The sequence below is a fragment of the Oenanthe melanoleuca genome, chromosome 10 (assembly GCF_029582105.1).
Source record: "Oenanthe melanoleuca isolate GR-GAL-2019-014 chromosome 10, OMel1.0, whole genome shotgun sequence".
NCBI classification, from domain to species: Eukaryota; Metazoa; Chordata; class Aves; order Passeriformes; family Muscicapidae; genus Oenanthe; species Oenanthe melanoleuca.
The window spans coordinates 4,374,611-4,397,720 of NC_079344.1; the positions used below are offsets into that span (position 1 = coordinate 4,374,611).

Consider the following 23,110-nt stretch of genomic DNA (forward strand, 5'->3'; position numbering starts at 1 on the left):
TCTGAATGTTACTATAGAGAACTACATATATATGAGATATATTTTTTTATAGATGCTTCTTCAAATTATTCAGTGGGATGAGTTTTATATTGTATATATCAGATAAACCTTCATGCATTCTAGGAAATTATTATTCTCTTATTCTTTTGCTAAAGAGAAATGAAAAAATCCTTACTATTATTTAACAAGTCTCTTCCTCCTGCCCTTCCCTCCCAGCTGTTTAACAAATACAGGCTGCATTGTATGATGCAAACATATTCATCTGCAGTCAGGACTAGATGCACCAAGTGCTATAATTACACAACATGGCAAAATAGAGAAAATTATTTTATGTACATGCAGTCATTAAGATAAGTGCACTGATCTTTCACTTGCATAAAATAAATCTCTGGAAAAACGTTAAGGAAAACAAGCACTCATTATGTGGATTCTTTTTGGCTTCATGGTGCACATGTTCATTGCACATGCATGTTTATTCCTCTTCACCCAGTAAGGCCAGGAGGGCACACTCAGGGGTAAATGCCCCTTGCTGTTGCCCAGCTATTTCCCTGGTGTTCCACTGTATGACACAGTATCTGCAGTGCACTCACTCGCCTCTCTACACCAAAAAACCAAATTACCCAAGTGAGGCAAGCAGATAAATTGAAAATGTGCCTCCAAAATTTTCAGAAGTGAAACATCATGTAACTCTTGTTGCAGTGTTACTTATATTGCTGTTTCACCTCATTAAAACTGCAGTGTGCGCTGACTGGTGTTTATCTTCACTATCTTATTTTCACCAAAGAAATGAAAATAATAATATTTCAGATGTAGGCATAGCTGCAATGACTCAAAGTTTTCCACAGTCATTTAGGCTGAGATTCGTAAATCCCAGTTTTGCTGTTTGCACTTCACATTTAATCATACAAAAGTGCAGACCACACTATAAATTCATGTATTCAGCAAATTTCCTGTTCCCTAATCTCTTTCTCCCTGGTCAGTGAATGCCTCCTTCTCACTCCTTAGCCCCACAGGTACACAGAAATTAGGTCAGCCACCAAAATGCACTGCCAGATTAAGGAGAATAAATATTCTCTTCTTATTCATGGTTTCAAGTACCTTATAGGATAAAACCTGATTTTTTTTTCCAGTAAGGTGGACTATTTGGGCAAAAAGAAGGAACACTTTCAGCATGCTTTCCTCAGGGCAAACTTTGTGCTAACACAGTTTTCATTAGTGTAGAATCATAAGTCCATTCACAGATCTTCAGGGGATCAATTAGTTCTTCTTCGTTTAACACTTCTCTTCATTCCTCTACTTTCACACTATAAATTTGTCATTCTCATGAAGCTATTTTAGGGCAAAGCCAGTGTTAAACAGCTGTGCTCTTTACTGTTCACTTACCATCAGCTCACCAAAGATAAACAAGACAACAAAACCAAAAATACTCCACTATTAAATCTTGTCTTCCCATTCAGTGTGCTAATAAATCTGAAACCTCCTCTTTTGTTGTTGCTGTTTTTGTTGAAGGTTTCTTTTCCTGTAAAATAAAATTAGGCAATTGATAGACAAGTAGAAGAAGTGTGTTTTACAGTCACATTCCTTTTGGTCCCAGAGCTACAAAACCTTCAGACTGCCCTTTGCTTGCTCCCATGCGTAAAGCCTTGATGATTTAAATTAAAACAGAATGAGGCTAGACCAGAAACTGTTAAACTAATAAACTGAATGCAAGCAAAAATGTATCTTTAAAGCAATATATGCTATGATATAGTTTAAAGAACCAGTTCAGCTCTCCTCACCCACTTGTTTTGCTGTGTCCTGCTATATGAGGCATGGGTTGTTATGCAAATAAAAAATCTGCGTTGGAGACTCCTGATGGAAATCTGAGCAAACACATCTGTGGAAGATATGTCCCAAAGTGAAATCCCTGGATAAATGGGACTTGCTTCCTGATTAAAAAATTAAAATCTTTGGGCCAGGTGCTAAGCAGCTGCAAATTGATCTTGGCCTATTAACATAAGTGAGGATGGAAGAATGTCAGTTTACTCCAGCTGAGTATATTAAAAAAACCCTTTTAACACAAAATTTTAGATTGGGTGTAGGATCGCTGTCAGGTCCCTCTTAGTCAATGTTCTTCTGGCAACCAGCTAGTAAAGGGTAAGAGTAACAACCATCAGCCACAGCATCTTAGAATAAGGGTCATTAGCATGACTTAAAACTCTCAAACATTTTAAAAGTCTCCTGTATAATTGCTAAGCACCAGGGACTTTTCTATGCTCATTGTTTAGAATAATGGAATTAAGCTCATTTAATTCTTGAGTTATTTTGTCATGGTAACAGCTTGTTCTACATTATGGACGGGGTGGCTCTTAGATCCACCTTTGGCCTGTCCAGAGACATCAAAGCTTCTGAATAACTTCGAGTCACATGTTCCCAAAGATATTGTTAGAAAGCAACCTCAAAATTCCCATCTTGACAGAAAGTCTATGGATGATGAACTTTGGAAGTAGGTGTCAAAAAGGGCATCTGTCTAGAGTCTAGTGGGAGACAGCAGGGAGAGCAGCTCTGCATGGGAGGCATCGCTCTGCGGAAAGAACGTTCTGCCTACGCTGGGCAGAATTAACCACCATTTGTCTGCCTTGGCAAGAGGTTCAGGTTATCTATAACTCTGTGATGAAGCACGCAGACATGTGGCAGTGATTATGCAGTGACAATCTAAAGTCAGACAGTGCTAATGTAACTGTGTTACTGTTATGTTGCCACCATCCTTCTGGATGAGAACCCACCTCTCACAGTACTACCCAGTACAAGCTGGTATTTTTAGCTGACTCCTCTGTATTCCTCTTGAGCACTTAGACAGTTTTGCTTATATGTACTTCTCTGTATTTTGACTTCACTTCTGTCAGATCTGATGAATCTTCTGTGGTTGTGAACCACTGCTAGCATCTGTGAAAGATAACCTGGAAAACCAAACTGATCATCTCAGACACAAATATTCTCATCTCCACTGGGAAGTTGTCAAATATCTGGAGCTCAAAACATTACAATGACGTTTTGTCAATGCAGCACAAACCAACTGACAAACTATTTTATTCTGTTTTTTCCTGAATATCTTTTCTCTCTTTCCCTCCTTCCTTTATTTTCTCTGTTATGTCCCTTGTCTTGGCTGCAGACTATTGTTACCTTTCTCATAATTATTTTGTATCTGGCTCCCAGTTGACATATTAGCTTCTCTAGCTCAGGTTTCTGCTGAGCAAATCCTGTAAAGTAGTTGGATAGAAATAAGCAGACCTGACAATAAGTTATTTCTAATCAAATTCAAGTTGAAGTCTTTTCTTAAACCCAAGAAACTTTAAGGATTAACCTGTTTATTGTTACCAGATATATTTTAGAGGATATTGCAGCAGGTTCCCAAAACACACTCTCCATTGTGAAGTCAGGCCCTTCCCCAATATTGTATAAAGGTGGCTGCAGCTCTGGACTGAATGGGGGAGAGGCCAGGGCAGCCACTTCCCAGCCCAGCCTGGGAAGGAAAGCACATACCCTGTGTCAGACAGAACAATGGGGGCAAAAGCCCTATAATCTCTCCTTCTCCTCCTCTTACTCCTTTCCACTGTCTAACCTTTTCTTATCCCGGTAAATCATCTCCTGCCATTAAGCCTAGGTAACCTCATCATTCTCACATACTAAGCTGAAATTATTTTCCCAAGTTAAGAGATTTGAGTTTTTCTAGATGACCAAGCACTACAGGCCAAGGGGCACATTCAGCTCATGCCTTTAGCATAGCCTTTGCCTCAGTTGTAGCCTCACTGAAGAACACCTGACCTAAATTCAGAGATAGTCTGATAGTCTGGACTAGGTTATACAGCTATGAGACCCAACTGAGGTACAAAGGTGCAGTAAATCTACTTTGCACAGATGCAGGCCGAGCACACTAACAAAGCTACTGGTTAGACAGTACTTTAATTGATCCTTAAACTGGTCCCCACACAGCAGGTCCCTTTCTGGCTCTGTTAAATGGGAAGAAACCTGTATGTGTAACCTCAGCATGTGCTCCCAGACCACAGGAAGTAAATGATGCTTGGTGACAAAAGTCACAAATTTTCCCTCTCCATTCCACACCTAGTGATTGTGGTACATCATTCCATCATTTCACACTGCCTGTGTACTCAATGGCAGATGAGTCAGCTGAATGTTACTCTATTACCCCACATTGGGTTGTAGATACACCTTTATATTGCTGTGTTCCACACATGCCTTTCAGGAAATTGCCTTTGTGACTCTTCACTTCTCTCACCCTTAAATCAGCTGAGGCCAGTAAGTGCTTCCATGCTACTGCAATTTTTTTGCAGTACAGCTCTCTGCCAAGGAAAAAAGCAGGTTGCTTTCTGATGGGAAGCCTGCTTCCTTTGTTCTACAGAAAGAACAATTAGGTTGCTCCTGAACCTAGGTTTCCCATGCTGGCTCACAAAAAAACACTTCCATGACTTCTTTATTTCTTTTACTGCCATCAAAGGCTGATTCTTAGAGTTTTTTCCCTCCTTCTATTTTAATTTTTTTTTTGTTCTGCCAAGTCAAACTGTACTTGAGAGTAAGCATGCTCATCTGTTTCAGATGGAGATTATTTTACGTTTACAAGACATGAACCCATCGGAGTGTGTGGACAGATCATCCCTGTGAGTATCTCTACTAGTGCTTTTTATTTATTTTCATTTGAACCAGCTCTCTTTAAAGACACATAAAACATGGTCTTCAGCTATGTGTGTTTTCCATTACGAAAAAAGCTGAGCTCATATTGTTGACATATCTTTAACAGCCTCCCTGCAAATGCTTATTTGAACATGCTAATAGGGTTTAGGCTCTGTTATTAGGAGTTAAGTTCTCAAGTCATAGAATTCACATGATTAAAATAAGCAAAGCAAAACACAGTGTTAATATGCTGTCAGTGGTTATGGATGTTCACACAACTTATGGAAAATTGATGCTTTGCTGTGGTAGTCTCTTTATTTATTTAGTTTTTACTGTGATTTAACAGGCTCCTCAGTTCCTGGGAGAATGTGATGTATTTTAATTCCATTCTTTCCTGCTATTTCTTTTACAAGGCTGGAGGAGAAAAGGAAACTCCAGGAGACATATCATTACAATTAACATTGTGTAGCTAATAGAAGACATGAAATGTTTGTTTTATTTGTTGTGAGACAGAAACAGATCATTTAATCAAATCCAATACTCCCCCTACACCCCAGCAGATACCCTCATAATAAAATCTTGCTGAACACTGAATGGGAATTGCACTGAAGGGGTAACTTTTTCAGAAGAGCCAGTTAACCAGCTTTGGCAGAAATTTCAATGGGAGGCTCACATATAGCTATTAAAATATTGCATGGAAGCTTTTTCGCTTGACAAAACACTGGGGGACTAATCAGGCCATTCTCTGAAATTTTTATTGATGTTGATTTTTTATTTTGTTCACATTACCACAAAGGCACTAAACAGAAATACGGAGCAATTCCATTACAAAAGGAGCAGCCAGAAAAGATTACTTTAACAATGTTAAGCCCTTTTCCCCTATTTATATTTGTTGTTATTTCATGTCTTTGTTAAGGAGTGGCTTTTGTGTTTGGCACTCAGCAGAAACCCAGAGAAAAATGCAATGACTCAGAGAGTCTGTGGCTACAGCCATCCTGCAAACACCTACAGGCTCTCCTAACTTGGTCCTTATGAATGAAAAATTCCACAGTTCTGTCCCTGTATCCATGTATCCAGGCTCATGGATAAGCATTTACTAAATGACAGCCCCAACATCTAACCCCAGCACTGCTGGACATCACTTATGTTTGTTTCACTGAGCTTAACTGCTCAGACCTGCTGAAGAAACTTGGCCACAGGCTGAGGAACATGCCAAAAATCAGAGTACCCAGCCATCTACCACACATTTGTTCTTCCCTCAGTTTTGTCCTCCAAAGCTTGAAAATGGCTGTCATATCCATCTATTCTAACACCACTGCTGATCTGTTCTGTATTTCCTCCACGCTACCAGTCCCAGAGGACAGCCCAGGCTGCTGCATGTGCTTGGTCATTGCCTGAGCAAATACATTATTCAAAAATAAAATTAAACAGCAAGTCTAACACTGAACTCCTCATCCTCTTTCACATCCCAGCTTCCATCAAAACATGTGCTCTTTGGCAGTGCTGTAGCATAAACAGGGCTATATAGTACCCTGTAAAACTGCTGTGAGCTCTCCTTGCAATGCCATTAGAAGTGCAGGCTGTTAGCACACTGCTGGCCCGACAGCTCCCCTCCCAGGTTTATGTACTGGAGATGGAATTAAAACATCACTTTGTCTCCGGAGTTTATAAACAACAGAGGGAGTAAAAAATTGGGTGTTCAGTGAAGGAAAGACAGTTGTGTATTTTTTCAAGCTAGCCAGGGGCTAGAGAGATGTCTGAGAGTGGCAGCTGATATGCATCAGGCAGCAACACGCTCTGGCCAGTGGCTGACTCTGTGACTGATATTTTCTATTCTCCTTCTAAAAGAGACTGTTGCATGCATTTTCAAGAGTGATTGTGCAAATACAGTTATTTTATTACTCTGACATTTTCACTGAAATCAGCAGGACTATCCACTTAACCTGCTAGGATCAGGCCTTAGTGCAAAAGGCTCGCTACTTTTATCTTTATCCAAGGCATGTTTTGTGCATTGAACTAATATAATTTACCACATAATCTGTTGCAGTTCAATGAAGTTATAATGAATGACAACACAAAATTTTATAGCGGCAAAGAGTTTTTCAACTTGTTTTTTACTGCTCTTTTAACATCTTCCATATAGATTTCTCAGTAAGGCATCTTCAAGAAAAATAAATGCTTTGATTGAACATTGACATTTATGGAATTTTTATTATAATTCCATCAATGAAAGATTATATAATTTTGAGTATAAATTTTGTATCTTAAGCTGTATTCAGGGATATGAAAATTACATCCAAAACTGCTTCAATGTGAGCAAACAGTTCTTTCCAAATATATCAGAAGCAAGACCTATTTTCATGGGGGAATTAAAAGTGCCAATAGCAAAACAGTAAATGAAATAAAAAGTTGTGACTTTAAAAATTAACAGATAATGGAATTTTTTTTAATGGAGATTGCAGGTGGGGATTGTATTTCTTTGAACAGGACAGAAAGAACTAAGAAGTCATTGTTTTTCCTTTCTTAATGGCAGTAATTTAAAAAAAAATCCTTGCTTTGTGCTGGGAAAGATTTATGTTGAGGATCAGCCTGAGAAATAAGTGAGGTATCAGCTTGACATCTTGAAAACAAAACACCACTGCAATATTTTTCCATCTATCAACTTTTTTCCTACAGTGGAACTTCCCCCTGCTGATGTTTGCATGGAAGATTGCTCCAGCTCTGTGCTGTGGCAATACAGTAGTTATTAAACCAGCAGAACAAACACCACTCAGTGCTCTCTATATGGGTGCTCTCATCAAAGAGGTAAGAATAATTGGGGGGAGTGATGTCTGTCTCTCCTTTTGGGGGGGAACCACAAGCACATGCCTGCTTTAATGTGCTTTAACAGTTCTCATAAGTCATGCTTACCTTCATTCATTCCTATTTTCACAGGCTGGCTTTCCACCAGGAGTTGTCAATATCTTGCCAGGATTTGGTCCAATTGTTGGTGCAGCCATAGCCTCTCATGTTGGCATTGATAAAATTGCTTTCACTGGATCCACTGAGGTAAGAGGATTCACACATTACTGTACAAGGTGAAAAAATACTTCAGTCCTTGTGGTACATTTCTTATTGTCACTGAGTAAAAGAGTTACATCTAAACAGCAGTGGTCTGTGCTTCCCAGCTAAACTTATGTACCACAGGACTTCCCAAGCACAAACGGCTCCTTCCCTCCAGCCCCTGCTGTGCTCGGCACCTCAGCACAGGAGATATGCCTGGAAAAATATTACTGGGATTTCCTGTGGGCTTATGAGGATGTGAATCACATGCAAGTAGGCAGAACATCCCGTGTATATCATAGCACACAAAAGTGCTGCTTTAACATCCATAATTTGTGTATCCTGCTGTACTTGGGGAACAGGGAGAGGAAGGGAGCAAATTGTGCAAATATACTTTAACTTTGATGCTGCATTCAAGTAGAGGATGAGGAGGAGGCCTAAAAAAGGAAGGAATGCAGGGAGAAAAGGAGATTGTCCAAGGTGTCAGTTCCCAAAGTGATGGAAAGAAGCTGGCCAGAGAATGAAGGGAGTCAGTTGTCTCCTGGATGCCAGAATGTCTTGCTGTGGGTCTATGCTGCAGATGTTAGAGAGGAGGCTCTCTGAAGATGCAGGCTGCAATCTACAGCAAGACTAACCCCCAAAACTCTCACCACGTCTTGCTCTCAAATATGTGCCAAGCTGGCTGTTATCAGGGTTGGGGTGGGGATGACAGAGGTACTCCAGACTGAAGTCACAGGAGAAGGGGCCTTATCTCATCGTCTGAAGGCAGACAGAAAGGAATCTCTGTGGGAGTTTCAGGGCTGGTTATATTTAGAGAGTGCTAAACCCAGCCCTTTTCAATTCAAAATCTGACAAACTATTGTATGGAGGGAGCTAAACCCCAGGGATTCAGTCTCTCTTTGATATGTTTGACTCCCACTCGTGGCAGTGGAAGGCTTTATGCATCCCAGGGATACTGCTCTTCACAGTGAGGCAATTTGTTTTGTGATTTGCATCGATAAATTCACTGACCATGCAGCCCTACTAGATATGTGTGGGTATCTCCCTGGTGGGCCCAAGGATTGCAGAGACCTGCTCAATTATTTCAAATAAATTATTCTGTAATTGAGTTTGCAAGTCACACACAAACCTAAATTACCAGTAAAATGTAGTTGCAGTTGTATGCCTAATTTGCACACACAGGTGTTTTGTAATTACTATACTATATGCCTGTACACGATTTTTTAATGACAACTTCAGATTCTAATATACACAGGTTACGTTCTAAGTCAATGGCTACATCAGATTTCAGATTATCCTGTGGAATTACTCTAGTAATTCTACATCTCCTGTATCCAATTAAGATTAGCATCCTGGAATACTGAAAATTTTAATATGAGCCGATTACCCCCCATAAATTAAGTTGAAACAATTGTTTTTGTAAAGATATGTGGTCTCTGTTTAAGATAAATATTCTATTATACAGGATGTTGCACTGTTTGGAAGAGGAAAAATACAGATGGGTTAGGTTTCAAAGTTGTCTCTTGTAGCCAAAATAAATTTTTATTGTAGTTCCAGACAGCTTTAGTTTTAATAGGCGTTTAAACTCAAAAGCTGTGGGTTTTATACTAACTCAGTGCCTACCTTTAAAAGCCTTACTAATAGGAAGTGAAAAGCATTACAGAGATGAAAAAACAATTCTCTAAGAACCTAAAGCAAGAACAGATGGATCGTTTTAATGCAGAGTTAGTGTAAACTATTCCATATTGTTTCTGATTTCCTGTAACACTGAATTTTTGTAACAGCAAGTCAACATTGTAACATTTTAAACACCATATTCTGATATGAGCTGGACTGTAGTCTCTGACTCCTCCAAAGCAGATTTCAATTTCTAGTGAAATAATAATGGAAATATTTTGTCTCTCTGGTACTTGTCTGAAGCACATTAACTGTACACTCCAGTGATGGGGATTTCCAATAGCCATTAGGTGTATAAACACCACGTATTAACTCCATTCCTCCATTCCATGTGCTAGTTAAGGCAGTTCATGATGGGCAAGTTAATGATAAAACCTATCAGTACAAATGCAAAGATGTTAAAATTTAGATTCTGAAGCACAGGTTTTTCTCAAGTTTTCACCATGAGGTTCTCTTATATAAGTTCTGTACCTTTGAATTATACTTATAGTTAATGAAAACTCCCCATTTGCCTGTAAAAATCACAAAAAATGGGCTATCATTTTCTTTTCCCCACAGTATTCTTGAAAGACATAAAACAGGCTGCTCCTCCTACAAAAAAAAATTGAATGCTAATGTGTTCCAATATTTGTAGAACCCAATCCATAGGAATAGGAGCCAAAAGGCCAAGTTCACAACCTTAACTCAATAAAGCCTGATACAGCCACACCACAGAGCCCTGCAGCCTCACACCTTATCTTGCAACAGGACCAGTACCAGATGCTCACAGAAGAGAGCATGTGTAGAGTGATCCTTTCCTTGCTGCAGCCTCACAGCTTCTGACAATCAATGACTTCCACACTTCCTGAGCCCAGAGGTGCATGTGGACACTTGTATTCCATGTGGCAATGGCCTTGTCACCCGTGCATTAGTCCAGTACCTCTTGACAGTCCTGGTGACTGGGAGGACTCAAGCCCATGCCCATGCAATGACAACACAGAAACAGCTTTCAATTTCTGCTTCTGATTTCTAGTTTAGAGCTATCCAGTGTGCACTCTTTTCTCTGGGTTTTAGATTCTTGGGTGCTCTGAATTTTTTTAAAATACTGCTATTTACTTTTCACACACACACACAAAAAATAATGTGTGAAAAGCGTATAAAGAGCTCTTTTTATCTAGTGTCATTACTGTCTGATTTCAATTCTCTCCCATCTTTCCTGCTGCTCCTCCTTTTATGGGTTAGCCTGCATACATTGAAATAATAGTCTGCCAACTCTTTCATCCCTCAGCCTATCTGCTTCTTATGAAACACCCTCCCATAGATCATCTTCCTCTCCCAATTCCCCAGTACATGGATCTCAAAACTCTTCCCTCCACAGCTCAGCTGGAAAGGGAAGGATTCTGCAAACACCTGGCAGGCAATGGATTTCATTCTGACAACTGTCACAGTGAAAGGAATAAAATCATACTGAGTATGAAAGCCCAACTAAAATACTGTGCCTCCTTAGATTCCAGTAGCTTTCTTGGCTTCTCTGCTTGCTTTGGTTCACTCTTCAGCACCCTGTTTGGTACGGACATTTTAACCAAAATGTTTATTTTTACTGTGTTGGTTTTAGTGAACCAGGGCTAATCCATGATCCTCCAGCAATCTCGTCTCAGGCTTCACTGACACATTTTTTCCTCATGTTCCACGACCAGATGAAATTTAAACTGCCATAACCAAACTTTCTTCCAGCCAATATGACCATGTTAACAGTTGCTCTTATCCTTTTCCTACCCTTCCTTGAAAGTCCAAAATCAACTTACACATCTCATTACATCTTACTGAATTTCTCCTTGATCCTTCTGGTCCCAAGCTGCAGGGTGAAACTCCCACTGATTGGGAGCATGGGAGAGGTACTGTAAAGCTCAGCTGGGTCCCATTATGCCCACTGTTTACTGTACATGCCTTTTCCTTTTGCACTGTCCCTCTCTGCCTCAGCTTCTTCACTGTCCCACATATTCTTGTCAGAGTTCCTTTTAAAAAATTATAAGCAACTGTTTAATTCAAACTAGTAATTTAGAATTTCCAAGTTTAAGAACAGGTCCAAACTCAGCATGTCTGGCATTCCCATGTGTCTGCTCTTAGGCTGCAGTGCTCAGAAGTACAGGAGATGTTCTACAAGTCTCCCAGTGAAATAACAGTGGGCTTTATGTATTTCCAAGACAAATGCTGATGAGGCGACAATTTTTACCACAAATGCAAAGAGTTTCTTCGTATTGCTTTCTTATTCTCTGAAAGAACTTTTGCTAAGCAAAAAAGGTGAGAGGCCTTCAAATGTCAGGGAAAAGCAGCCATCAGAATCAGGTTTACTCTTAATTTGCTTTTATTTCCATTCAAATCTGTAAGCTCAGTTAAAGCTTTGTAAATACAGTAATTTTCCTGCTGTGAGCTGTCTGCCCAAGTTGCTACCTGTGTGCTCTATCTGACCTGCAACTGGTATACCCCTAAGTTCCTGGTGCACAGGGAATAGTTGAGGGGAGTATGTTCTGAGTTTAAAATTAGAGATGATTATGGAGAGTAAGAAGTTAAAAATATTTTTGAATGCAGATTTAAAGCCCTGCCTAGGATAAAAATTGTGTTTTGATTGTTGCAAAAGTTTAATGAGTTCTACTAACTTCTGTTTAAAACCAAATGTGTAACCTCCAAATCAGACTGGCTTACAACTTGCTCCAGTTGTTAAATGCTCTCAAGATGAGAATTATAGATAGCACACAAAACATTTGAAGTTCTGGCCAACAAGAAATGTATCCTAAGTGGCTGGTTTCCACTTTGTTCAAACTACGACCCATTAAAATGCAGACAGATTTAAGATAGGATTCAGGTCTGTGTTCAGGCAGTTCTGTGGAGTAACCCAAATAAATATCCAACAAATTGGTTTGGATGCCTGTGTAAACAAAAGGTCTATAAACAACTGCAATAAACCCCAGCAAAAGAGACTGCATTTTGCTTGGCAGAATGTTTTCTTTATGCACTTAGATTAACAAACCATGATCTCATCATTAGTCAACAAGATACTAGAGAGACCATCAAAGCAAACTACAGGAGAGTTGAGATTGATTCATGCCAAACAAATGTTTGTAGCTAACAGCTGTATTACCACTGATTCTAATTTACTCAGCAGGATTCTCCTTTCATTTCTAAAGTGAGATAAATGTCCCAATGCATGATGTAGACAGAATGTCTTCCTACTGCACAGGCAAGGAGTTGTGTGAGCTCTCCTGGATCGCACAATCTCTTGCTGGTTTTAGGCTTCATGAAGAATTGCAACCTGGCATTTTCCACTTCAGCAATAAGAATCCTAAAGGTGATCTGACCTGTTCTGAGAAGTCTGTGAGTTTATAGTGCTACACACATGGCCTGTGCAAGGATTTAGGGAGGCTAATTAGAATTCATTCCTGCTCCTGCAGAATCTTCTGGATCCTATCTTGGACAGCTTGTGACTCCTGAATGAGAAGAAGTTGTTTCTTGTTTCCTTTTTCCTTCCTTTGTGTTTTTGGTAGCATTTATGAAGCCATCCCTGGGAACTGTTGTGCCTCTTTGCCTATGAAAGATGCACATCAAAAGGAATTCTTAAACCAAATACAAATAGGATGGTGTATCAGTCCCACCAATGTTAGCAGCAGTTTAGCCACAGACTTCCACGGGGCCAGGATTTAACCTATGAAACAAATGAGCCATTTATAGCTTAGGATTCTCTCCAGGAATTTGTGTTTGGGTTTGCCTTTTCACTTGTGCTGCACCATTCAGTATGCTCTTTTCAGGGCTGCTCCTCACATAGGGCATTGCAGTCAAAGCTGCTCTTCTTTGTGCCAGTATTTCAAATTTGCTTGTCCTTGCAGGAGACACACCCTGAATATGCCAGGAGGCTCTAAAATGCTTGTCAGAAAGATTTTGCATATAATCTGGAATTCATAATAAATAAGGCAGACTGAGTGAGCAGCAGCATGGGTTTGAGGATTTTGCCGAAACAATAACTTCCAATGTCTCAATAGCTGGAGAGAAAACTGTACTTCCAGAAAACATTGAAAAATTTTGTCTGGCCACACCATCTCCCCAAAACTTAATCTCTTGTAACTTAAACCACTTACTGTTCTTCAGATATTCCCTCTATATCCCAAGAAAGGTATAGAGGGTATTATTTAAAATGCCTAACTTACTGATGACGTGTACCTCCTCTGTTAATTTTTGCATTGTTCATGGAATCTTTTAATCCATACATTTCCCTGTGCAGTTCTTCTCTTCACTGTCTTTTCTGTGGCAGTATCAAGAAAATTACCTGCTGTTCAACTAGACTGCAGCTCCCCTATATTCAGGTGTTCTCTGATGATTTACTGTTTATCTGTGAGCAAAGGAAGGTTCAGAGCAAAGGAGAATCCAGACATTTCAAATGATAGAACTGAAGAGGAAGTATCACAAACCTTGGAGGTTTGCTTTTGAGTCTCTAACAGTAACAGGCAAGCCCACCTCTACCCTTTAGAAACACAGATTTCTGTCTGAAAACAGAAAAATTAAGAGAATGTGAAAGGCAACAAATGTTTTTTAATTTTTGCACAAAGTATTTAAAATGTGACTGCTTAAGCCTCCTCTTGAAAGAAACATTAAACTTCCATATAGAGAAGGCATAAATAAACAACAATCAAATGTTTTAGGTCACGATACATTCTCACTGCCCAATGTCACACCATTGACAGTCCAAAAACAGACCCTTCCAGGACTATCCTTCAAATAGCTTTGTTGCACAAGAGTGCCTCAAACTACTTTTAAAATCTTTGTTGTTGTTGGTCTGCATAACAAATTGTTTTCTTTGAGATGGACCAAATTACATCTGCCTCACCCTCCATGCAGCTTACAAGGTTATGGTACTTCACAAGCTATCCGGGGATACTCCAGATATCAATCTTGAAGCCTATTCAAAACAAGGATGGGGAGTCAGGGCTTTCTCTGCCAACATTCCTGCTGAATAATCACAGAGCTCCATTATCTGTGGGGGAGTCCTCTCTTCCAGCCTTCCCTCTCCGGGCTGTGCTGCCTATTGGGAGGGAGCTCAGGGATAGAGCTGAGAGACGCCGCGGGAAGCGTGTCGTGAAAGCCCATGCAGATTGCAACACTATCACTTATCCCTTTCATGCTGTCTTTCTCCATAAAGAGAGGGCCAGTCACAAAAGGCCGCTTTTGTCACTAAATAACCACGGTGCTGGTGCCTTCCCTAAGACTTTTCTCGACTTGTTAGTGCACAGGGCGCAACGGGAGCACAGTGAACAAAAATGCTGAGCAGCATGAGCTCCACCATCCTGATGTCTACACTGATCTCTAACAGGAAAGGCACAGTGAAGCCTTCTATTAAGTTTTTACTTGGAAACTTGACAACAGCTTCCCTGTATTAAAAATACTTCAGACTTCACTTTTCCAAATTAACACCACTGTCTCAAAGCCCTTTGGACTCAAATATTTGCCATATACACTATACTTGGACTTGCATGCTTGTCAATCACTTGTTTGCATGGAATCCTTTCAAAATCTTTACTTACTTGTACAAAAGTGTTTTGACAGTAAAGTAGGATGGAAGGCAGGGAGATGAGGGCTGGACACATTGCTCGGCTTTCTTGGTCTGTCCTGCTCTTTGTGAATTTTTGAGGGGAAATAGCTGGTTGTTGTTCTTTGACAGAGGGAGGTTCAAAGCAATGAGGGTGTGAATGGCATTGGCTGGCACGGGCTATAAACACAGAACTCTGATTTCCAGTGCACATTTTCAGCACAGTTTGAGGGGCTGGAATTTCCAGATGACGTGCTCGATGTATGTGGTGGGGGTGGAAGGCAGAAAGGATTTCTTTTTTTCAGGTTCACTTCTGGCTGTCAGTCAAACATAGCAATAAAATCAGCTCCAATTAAGGGGATATGCAAGGAATTTCATGATAATGTCAACACTCCATTCCATCAATAAAGGGGTAAAGAAAAAAAGCTTTTTAAAAAAAAAAAAAAAAGACAAACCTCAGTCACACTCAACTGTGGTATCACCAGATAAACAGTTAATCACAAAGGTACATGAAGTGGTTCACAATTCCTTCATTATCCTGTGGGGCTTTTCCTTTGTTTTTTTTTTTTTTTCTTTGGGGGCCCTGGTTTCTGTTTCATTTGCTTTCTGATTACTCCAGTGCTGACTTACCTTTCTCTAGCAGACTGCCTTCAATTCTCTACGAGGTTCAGCTTCTCATCCATTAACCCCTTGCTGCAGGGAATCTCACTCACATAACCTTAAGAAATAGAAAACAGAGAGACCAGAGTACTACATGGAGAAAAAAGCCCAGCTCTGGACTCACTCCCATCTCACTTCACCTCTAACTTTCTGTGTGACATTAGAACATGTCTCAGTTAAAATAAAGCACTAACCAAGGTTCTCAGGCTTCTCAATATTCCATAGGTTCTTTTAATCTTGTTAAGCCTAAATCTACTTGTGATTACTTCCTTAGCTGCAAAATGGTCACAGTTACACTGCGACCATACAGAAGCTGATCTATTTTGGATCTTTTGATCCAGGGAGAGGAGAATTTCCAGGGAGCACAGCTGTCCCTCCAACTGTATTGATGTGGAAGCACATCAAATCTGTAGCTGTCAGATTGCTACTCCATTTTATCTACTCTCATGTTCATTGGCGAGATCTGCAATTGTGGCTGCTCCAGCTGACCCCACAATCTACAAAGACATTTTGGAGGTGATTTTGACCTCCTCAATCCATATTACGATTATCTGTAGTGCAGCTGTGGGTCAGATCTGGGATGGTGCTTTTGTAACGTCATACCTACTTGGTATTTTGCTCTGTGCAGTTAATCCTGCAGGGGAGGAGGATGGTTTCATCAGAATTTGATGCATTAAGCCTTGTGAACATGTCAGTGGTTTGGATAGAAGTAATTGTAGTTACATCCATTTTGAATTTCTAATTCAGCCCTCCTAAAATGTTCTAAAAGAGAGCCCCAAGCCATTTTACCATAGCTGCATAGGGCTGAATGGTACCCAAACTTAGTGATGTGCTTTATCCCCTTCTCTTTTTTTTTAGGGGGCAAAAAAAAAAAAAAAAAAAAAAAAAAAAAAAAAAGGAAAGCTGTCCATTACTGATGGGAATATGTTTGGAATGAAGAACCTGCTGGATTATTTAAAGCTCTGCTCTACTGATAACCAACCCTGGCTGTTAAAATGAGCTGTATGACTATATTCCCTGTAAAATGTGTCTCCATTTCCTTTCAGGTTGGGAAGCTGATCCAAGAAGCAGCTGGAAGGAGTAATTTGAAGAGAGTTACACTGGAGCTGGGTGGGAAAAGCCCAAACATTATTTTCGCAGATGCTGATTGTAAGTCAGCACTTCCATATTTTTGCTAAAAACATGATTGCGTGATTTCTTTTCTTTCTTTTTTTATTTCTCTTTTTAAAACTAATTTTAGGGCACATCTTTCATATAAAGTGAAATGAAGCAATACAGCTATATCTAATGGCACTTTTCAATCTTACAGAAGCAACCTAAGATGTTTTATCTCTTATAAAATACAACTTTTGAACACACAGATTCATACTCAACAAGAGAGTAGAAAAAAGGTTATACTAAGCATACAGATAGAGTGTTTTTCACAGTTAGTCCCACACACATTTGCCATCCTACACTCTGCAGCAAGGCGATTTAGTGCTTTAAATCTGGAAATTCTGTGATTTTTTTTTTGTTCAAAGCAATTATAAAAAAGGAGGACTTTTATGTACACTTGACTTGCTAATCTAGTCAGTGCAGTATTCCTTTGTTAAGTAGCTGTAAAGGGAGATTATTAAATTTTTAAAATTTTCACAAGTAAAGAATTGTGTATTGAAATATCCTCACTGCCACTGTCAGCAGGGAGCTGAAAATTTTGGCAGATGTATGATGTTGTGCAGCTGAGATTTCTGGCACCTGAGAAGGTACAGGACAGCTGTTTAAGACAGGATATAAACACAAACTGGAAGTTTCTGCTTAAATGATCAGCAATGAAATAGTTACAGTGTTGATATTGAAATTGTCAGCAGGAGGTTTTGAAGTTAACACCCCCCTAAAGATGAATGAGATGGCTCACACCATCTCTCTGAGCTCTTGTTTCAGGCTGGGTGTAGGCACACTGTACTCAATGCCCTTTCTGAGAACGTTGCAACCCCAATAAATAGACACATAATGATTTGATCTTCTCATTTAAAAGGGGGAAGTGAATAGAATGATTTTGAACAGCATGAATTACAAGAGATGGTTACAATCCCATATCTATTTTCAAAACTTACCAATATCTGAAAAACTAGGGAAAGCTTGACAACTTCCAGCAGATTTCTACATTGAAATGCTTTACCAAGTCAAGGATTGAAATTTCAGCCACAGTCATCCTGGTAAGCTAAAAAAGCTCTTGTCAGCTGGAACCAGACACAGATATTCCAGCCTTCAAGCCCAGTTACTCATCTCCACCTCCTGCCAGATATCACCACACCTCAAATGTCCCTCACCTGCTAACTCAGACTTGAACACCTAAACATTTCTAGTAGAGTAACATGTGCTAGGGGCAGGTCTGTGTTATGACCTTCCACAGGGGAAGGACAGCTGCTCTCTGGTCTTCCCACAATTACAACCTCCAGCACTTGACCTAAGATTTAAACTTCAAAGTTCTGATTACTTAAAACCAGCAATTGACTCACTGTTCCAAAGGAGTTGTTTGTTCTGCTTGAGGAGCACTGTGTGCCAAAAGTTAGCAGAAAGCATGATAAAGCTGTTGAAGGTTTAGTGCACCAAAAAAAACAGAGAAGAATGGTTAGAGCCCCTCATGGTGAAAACTGCTAACAATAGAGGAAGAAATATTAGTTAATCACAGCTATCCACTAGTGCTTTCAATTTCCATGGAGCTGCCAGGGAAAATTTGAATGTGGTCCAGGGAACACCCCATATAATTTTTCTAAAGACCAGACCACACTGAGGGCATAAAAAGACATTTCTGTTAGACAGAGTTGTCTAGAATGTGCCGAAAGTAAAGCACAGTTGCTTTGTTTAGTCCATAAAAAATTATACTTTAAGCAATGTTCCAAAGGGCTACAACTGGTAACAGAGGTATTACAGTGCTGCAGGGCATCACTGTTTAGGGATTAATTCATTATTCTTGTCTAGTCAGTTACTACACCCAAAGTAAGAACATGACCTTGAATGTCTAAATATGATCCTCTCTCCTGTTTGGACAGAATGTATTAGTTGTATCTCCAAGGAAGTTAGAATAGAAATTGAGGGTTGATTGCTCTATAAAAGCCTTATAATGTTAAAGCCTTACCCAGTCATCTGCATGGGCCAAGAGGAAATTTCTACGTTGCAGAAAAAGAATCTGGCTTTTTGGGAAGGATAGGTCTTGCCATTATCAAATTCTCCCATGTATTTGGTTTTCTGTAATTCTCACACATGAAGTATTAAACACAGTACCACCTTGGGATCACAGGCAAATTTTCCTTTCCTATAGTGACCCAGTCAGATGTATTTATGTGGGGCACATCCTGCTTCTGAGGTTCCCTTAAGGGTTTTGCTTGGTTAACGACATGTTGCTGGATATAAGACACTGAAGTTGCATACCTTATTCCTGTTGACTGCTAAAGCACTGTCTTAACTTTTCCAGTGGGAATCATCCTCATTTCTGACCTGACACAATTATGGGATGTCTTGATTTAGTTTTATTTAACAAATCCTACTACTGAAGTTTCAGGAATGTGGCACTGTGTAATACACACAGCACTGGTGCAAAGGCAGATTTGCCCATGGTGTTCCAGTACAACATGTGCTGTCTTGGTTTTCAGTGGACTACGCTGTGGAACAAGCTCACCAAGGAGTCTTCTTCAATCAAGGTCAATGCTGCACTGCAGGCTCACGGATTTACGTGGAAGAATCAATCTACGAAGAGTTTGTTAGAAGAAGTGTAGAACGAGCAAAGAGGAGAGTTGTGGGGAGTCCTTTTGACCCAACTACAGAGCAAGGTCCACAGGTAAAGGAGAAGGGCTTTGGTTCTACAGCCCAGGAGGTGCCTGCAAGTATTTAAACTCCACTAAGGCAGAGGTCAGTCAGTGCACACTCAAGGTCCCAGATAGCTGGCATGATACACACTTTCAAGATTAAAATTCTAAAGGAGTAAATAGGCTGTGCAGCTCTGAGGTGTATTCTTGTTAAATAAAAGGTATTCTTGCTAAATAAAAAAATCTCAGTTTAAATACCAATGTTTGCCTCCCAGTTTTAAGAGCAAGATTTGGCTCTTCAGCCCCCAAAATACAGCTGTAAACTGTGAGATACTCTTAAAATCTCTGAGAGCACTTAACTGTCAAGAACTGTCTACAACCTTGGAAACTTGGAGATCCAGGAATTCTAAGCAGAAGATGGGCATAATCAGAAATAAGTCCTAAGAAAATGCTCCTGCCACTAATAACCAGCTAGGCTGATAACATTTTGAGGAAGTTAACCTGGGACAAAAACTAACGATTCGCTTTTTTTTTGTGCTTGTAAACAATATTGTTTAGCAAGAGCATGGGTTAAGCCACAAACATAAGGTGACACATCTTAAGAAGTCTGTGCCCGAGGTTACAGTCAGCACCTGCTTGTAGATCTTTGGCATCTGCAGCTCAAAGAGCAATGAATGGAAGCAGGAACCAATTCACTGGAACATGACTTGTCCAAAAACACCTATTTGGACTTGTCAAGTACATGGTCTCCACATCTAACAGCTTTTTCTCTATTTCAGATTGATAAAAAACAATACAACAAGATCTTGGAACTGATTCAAAGTGGCATCACTGAAGGAGCAAAACTTGAATGTGGGGGAAAGGGGCTGGGAAGAAAGGGATTCTTCATTGAACCTACAGTGTTTTCCAATGTGACAGATGACATGCGGATTGCCAAGGAGGAGGTATTCACATGTGTGGGCAAGGTCCTTTCAAAATGTCTTAAATATTACTTTTTTTCCTTTTGTCTAATTCCAAAGAGAAAAGCTTCAGAGTGAAATTATGACCATATTAAAAAAAAAATAAAATATTTTCAAAACTCCTTATTCAGACAGCAGGTGACATAAGCTGGGTAAGGAAGCTCAATTTTTGTCACTGACTGTAAGGTCTCAGATATCAAAGAGGAGATATAGGTAGAATGGACAAGTTCCCCTGAGGCACCTGCTTTGGGAAAATCATGCAGCTTTACAGACATTGTCACTATTTATCACTAAATTTTGCTGTGGGAAATTTTAAACAGTATAACAGGAGAGAGAAGATAATAAAGAAAGCAGAATAAAACAAGAATAAAATTTCTCTGAGGGGGCTAGTTTACTAATTATTAATCTTTGTTGCAGATTTTTGGGCCTGTTCAAGAAATACTGAGATTTAAAACCATGGATGAAGTTATAGAGAGAGCCAACAATTCTGATTTTGGGCTGGTAGCTGCTGTCTTTACAAATGACATAAACAAGGCCCTGACAGTCTCTTCAGCAATGCAGGCTGGGACAGTCTGGTAAGCAGAAGTTATCCTATTCCCACTCTAGAAGATAAAGAGTTTGACTCACTATCATCATTTCACTTCAGCTCTGCACCCTTTGTTAAGAATATTTATGCAGCCCATGCTCATGGTGGATCCCTGGCCAAGCCATGGAGCAGCAGTGGGGAGATGCTGGGGCTGCTCACTGCTGGGAATGCTGCTGGAGCTGGAAAGCAACTCACTTCCCAGGAGCACAGCAGCCACTGCTGAGCAGCTTTACTGGAAACAAACAGGATAAACCATCCTTTCTGGAGAGCACAAGAATCCTGGGAGTTTCACTAAAGGCACATAAAAGATTATGTACTCTCTACAGCATTAAGAAACTGAGGGGACACTTCCTCTCCAGTCTTTAGGATTAGGGAATGCCAACTGTAGAGTTAGTAGCTTGCAATTTAGTGTGTCAAACCTGCAAGAAATTAGGGAGAGAAAAGAACAAACTCAAATCTAACAGCTCTGTTAAGAACTGGCACTGAGGTTTGGCAGCAGATTAACAGTTCATTACTGAAGATGTTTCCAAGGTATGGTGCTCTCCTCCAGCCCTCACAGCTCAAATCCAATTCTCCTTAGGAGTAAGAAGCAGACTGTTGTTTTTGTAGCATAAATCCCTCATTTCTTTCCAACATGAAACAAGTTTGTTATTACAAAGGTATAGAGGTATAGAGTGTCCTTAACTCTACAACTTTCAGCCTCTCTCTGAGTTATCCAAAGGTCTTTCTGGCAGTGCAGTTGGACTTAATGCCTCTTCTTGTTACAGGATAAATTGCTACAATGCCTTAAATGCCCAAAGTCCTTTTGGAGGATTCAAAATGTCTGGCAATGGGAGAGAGATGTAAGTATTACACTCTGTTTTCTAAACTGTTTTCAGCTCTGCAACTTAATAAATATTAGTGAATGCTTCCATGCAAATTAAATCCAGAAATCTTTCAACCTGAGAATGAGGGCATAATATAAGGTGACCTTTAATCATCATTGCCAGTCCTAAATGCAATTGATTTGCTTGGTAAGACCACCTTTTTTAACATTTCAAACTAACTTTTTGGAATTCTCTTCTTATCCTGAAAGGAACTGAAATTTTAAAAATATTTTTCTGAACTTATAACCTGTGTTTTCTGGAAAGTTTTTTAACCATATTAAGTATCACTTTCCAGAAAGATTCTCTCTTTGCTGGTGCTGAGTGCTTGTTGACTGGTTTAGTGTTCTAATTTCAGAGTTTTTTTGCCATGTATTGTGCCTCTCTTGGTAGTTTTTCCTTTCCTTTCTTCAGCTTTCAATATATTTATTAATACAGGTGCATTTGAATTTCATTAAAAAGTTATCAGCTTGCAGATTTTTAAGCAAAGAAATCAGGCAAAGAGAAGGAAACAAATGTGTTACATCCCTTTGAAAAAAACCACTTGCCATTATAAAGCTTTCTGTCTTATTCCATTTAGTACTTAGTGCCAAATATTTTGAAATTGAGCTCCACACTCAAATATTGTCCCATGTACCTAATTTAAAGTCTTGCCAGTTTCTCATTCTCATTACAATCACAAGGAAGTTTAGCAATTGCATCAGCCCCAGATTGGTTACATACCAAGGATTCAATTAATTTCTGTGCAGGAGGTATGTGTACCAGATATGTCTCACCTAAGTTTTCAAAATAGCTTATGGCTAATGGCAAACTCAGCAGTAAAACTAAAGTAAGGTCAAACTCTTTAAAACATTAAATATGTTGAAGTATACAACTTGATCTATAAAATAAGCTTTATGTAATCTGAAGTATTTTCCCTCATTAGGGAGTACTTTGAATAACACGTTCATACTATTCACATTCATGAGTTATGAGGTGATCTCACACTGGCATAAATATGTCAGGTCATCTAACTCTTATCATTGTGAAAATATTCTAAAACTACTAAGCTCGATAGAGCACATGAGTAACTCGACACCCAGGGGTCACCCCACTGACTCCAGGGAGGTTCAACTGTGCAAGTAAAATATTCACATATCAATGTTGCAGAGTTCTTGAAAGGGGGGAAACCTAGGCAGCACCCCAGCTCTCATGGAAAAATCTGTGGTAATTGCACACTCCATTCCCACTACAGCTTTGAAAGTATTCACCATAAACAATAAATGTTTGGAATGGCAATAATCTCCATCTCACAAAGATGCCTGAAAATCTACCTA

The 23,110-nt window shown here is 39.6% G+C and overlaps 1 protein-coding gene across 1 annotated transcript in view; it reads left to right on the plus strand.

Annotated features, from left to right (window-relative positions):
* The window catches only part of ALDH1A2 (aldehyde dehydrogenase 1 family member A2), a 51,665-nt gene that overhangs the window by 25,526 nt on the left and 3,029 nt on the right, over positions 1–23,110 (plus strand). The window contains exons 5-12 of the mRNA XM_056499739.1: positions 4,594–4,655; positions 7,345–7,473; positions 7,603–7,716; positions 16,648–16,750; positions 19,234–19,418; positions 20,166–20,330; positions 20,763–20,920; positions 21,699–21,773. Of these exons, the coding sequence (XP_056355714.1) occupies positions 4,594–4,655; positions 7,345–7,473; positions 7,603–7,716; positions 16,648–16,750; positions 19,234–19,418; positions 20,166–20,330; positions 20,763–20,920; positions 21,699–21,773 (991 nt within the window). The remainder of the gene's footprint in view (positions 1–4,593; positions 4,656–7,344; positions 7,474–7,602; positions 7,717–16,647; positions 16,751–19,233; positions 19,419–20,165; positions 20,331–20,762; positions 20,921–21,698; positions 21,774–23,110) is intronic.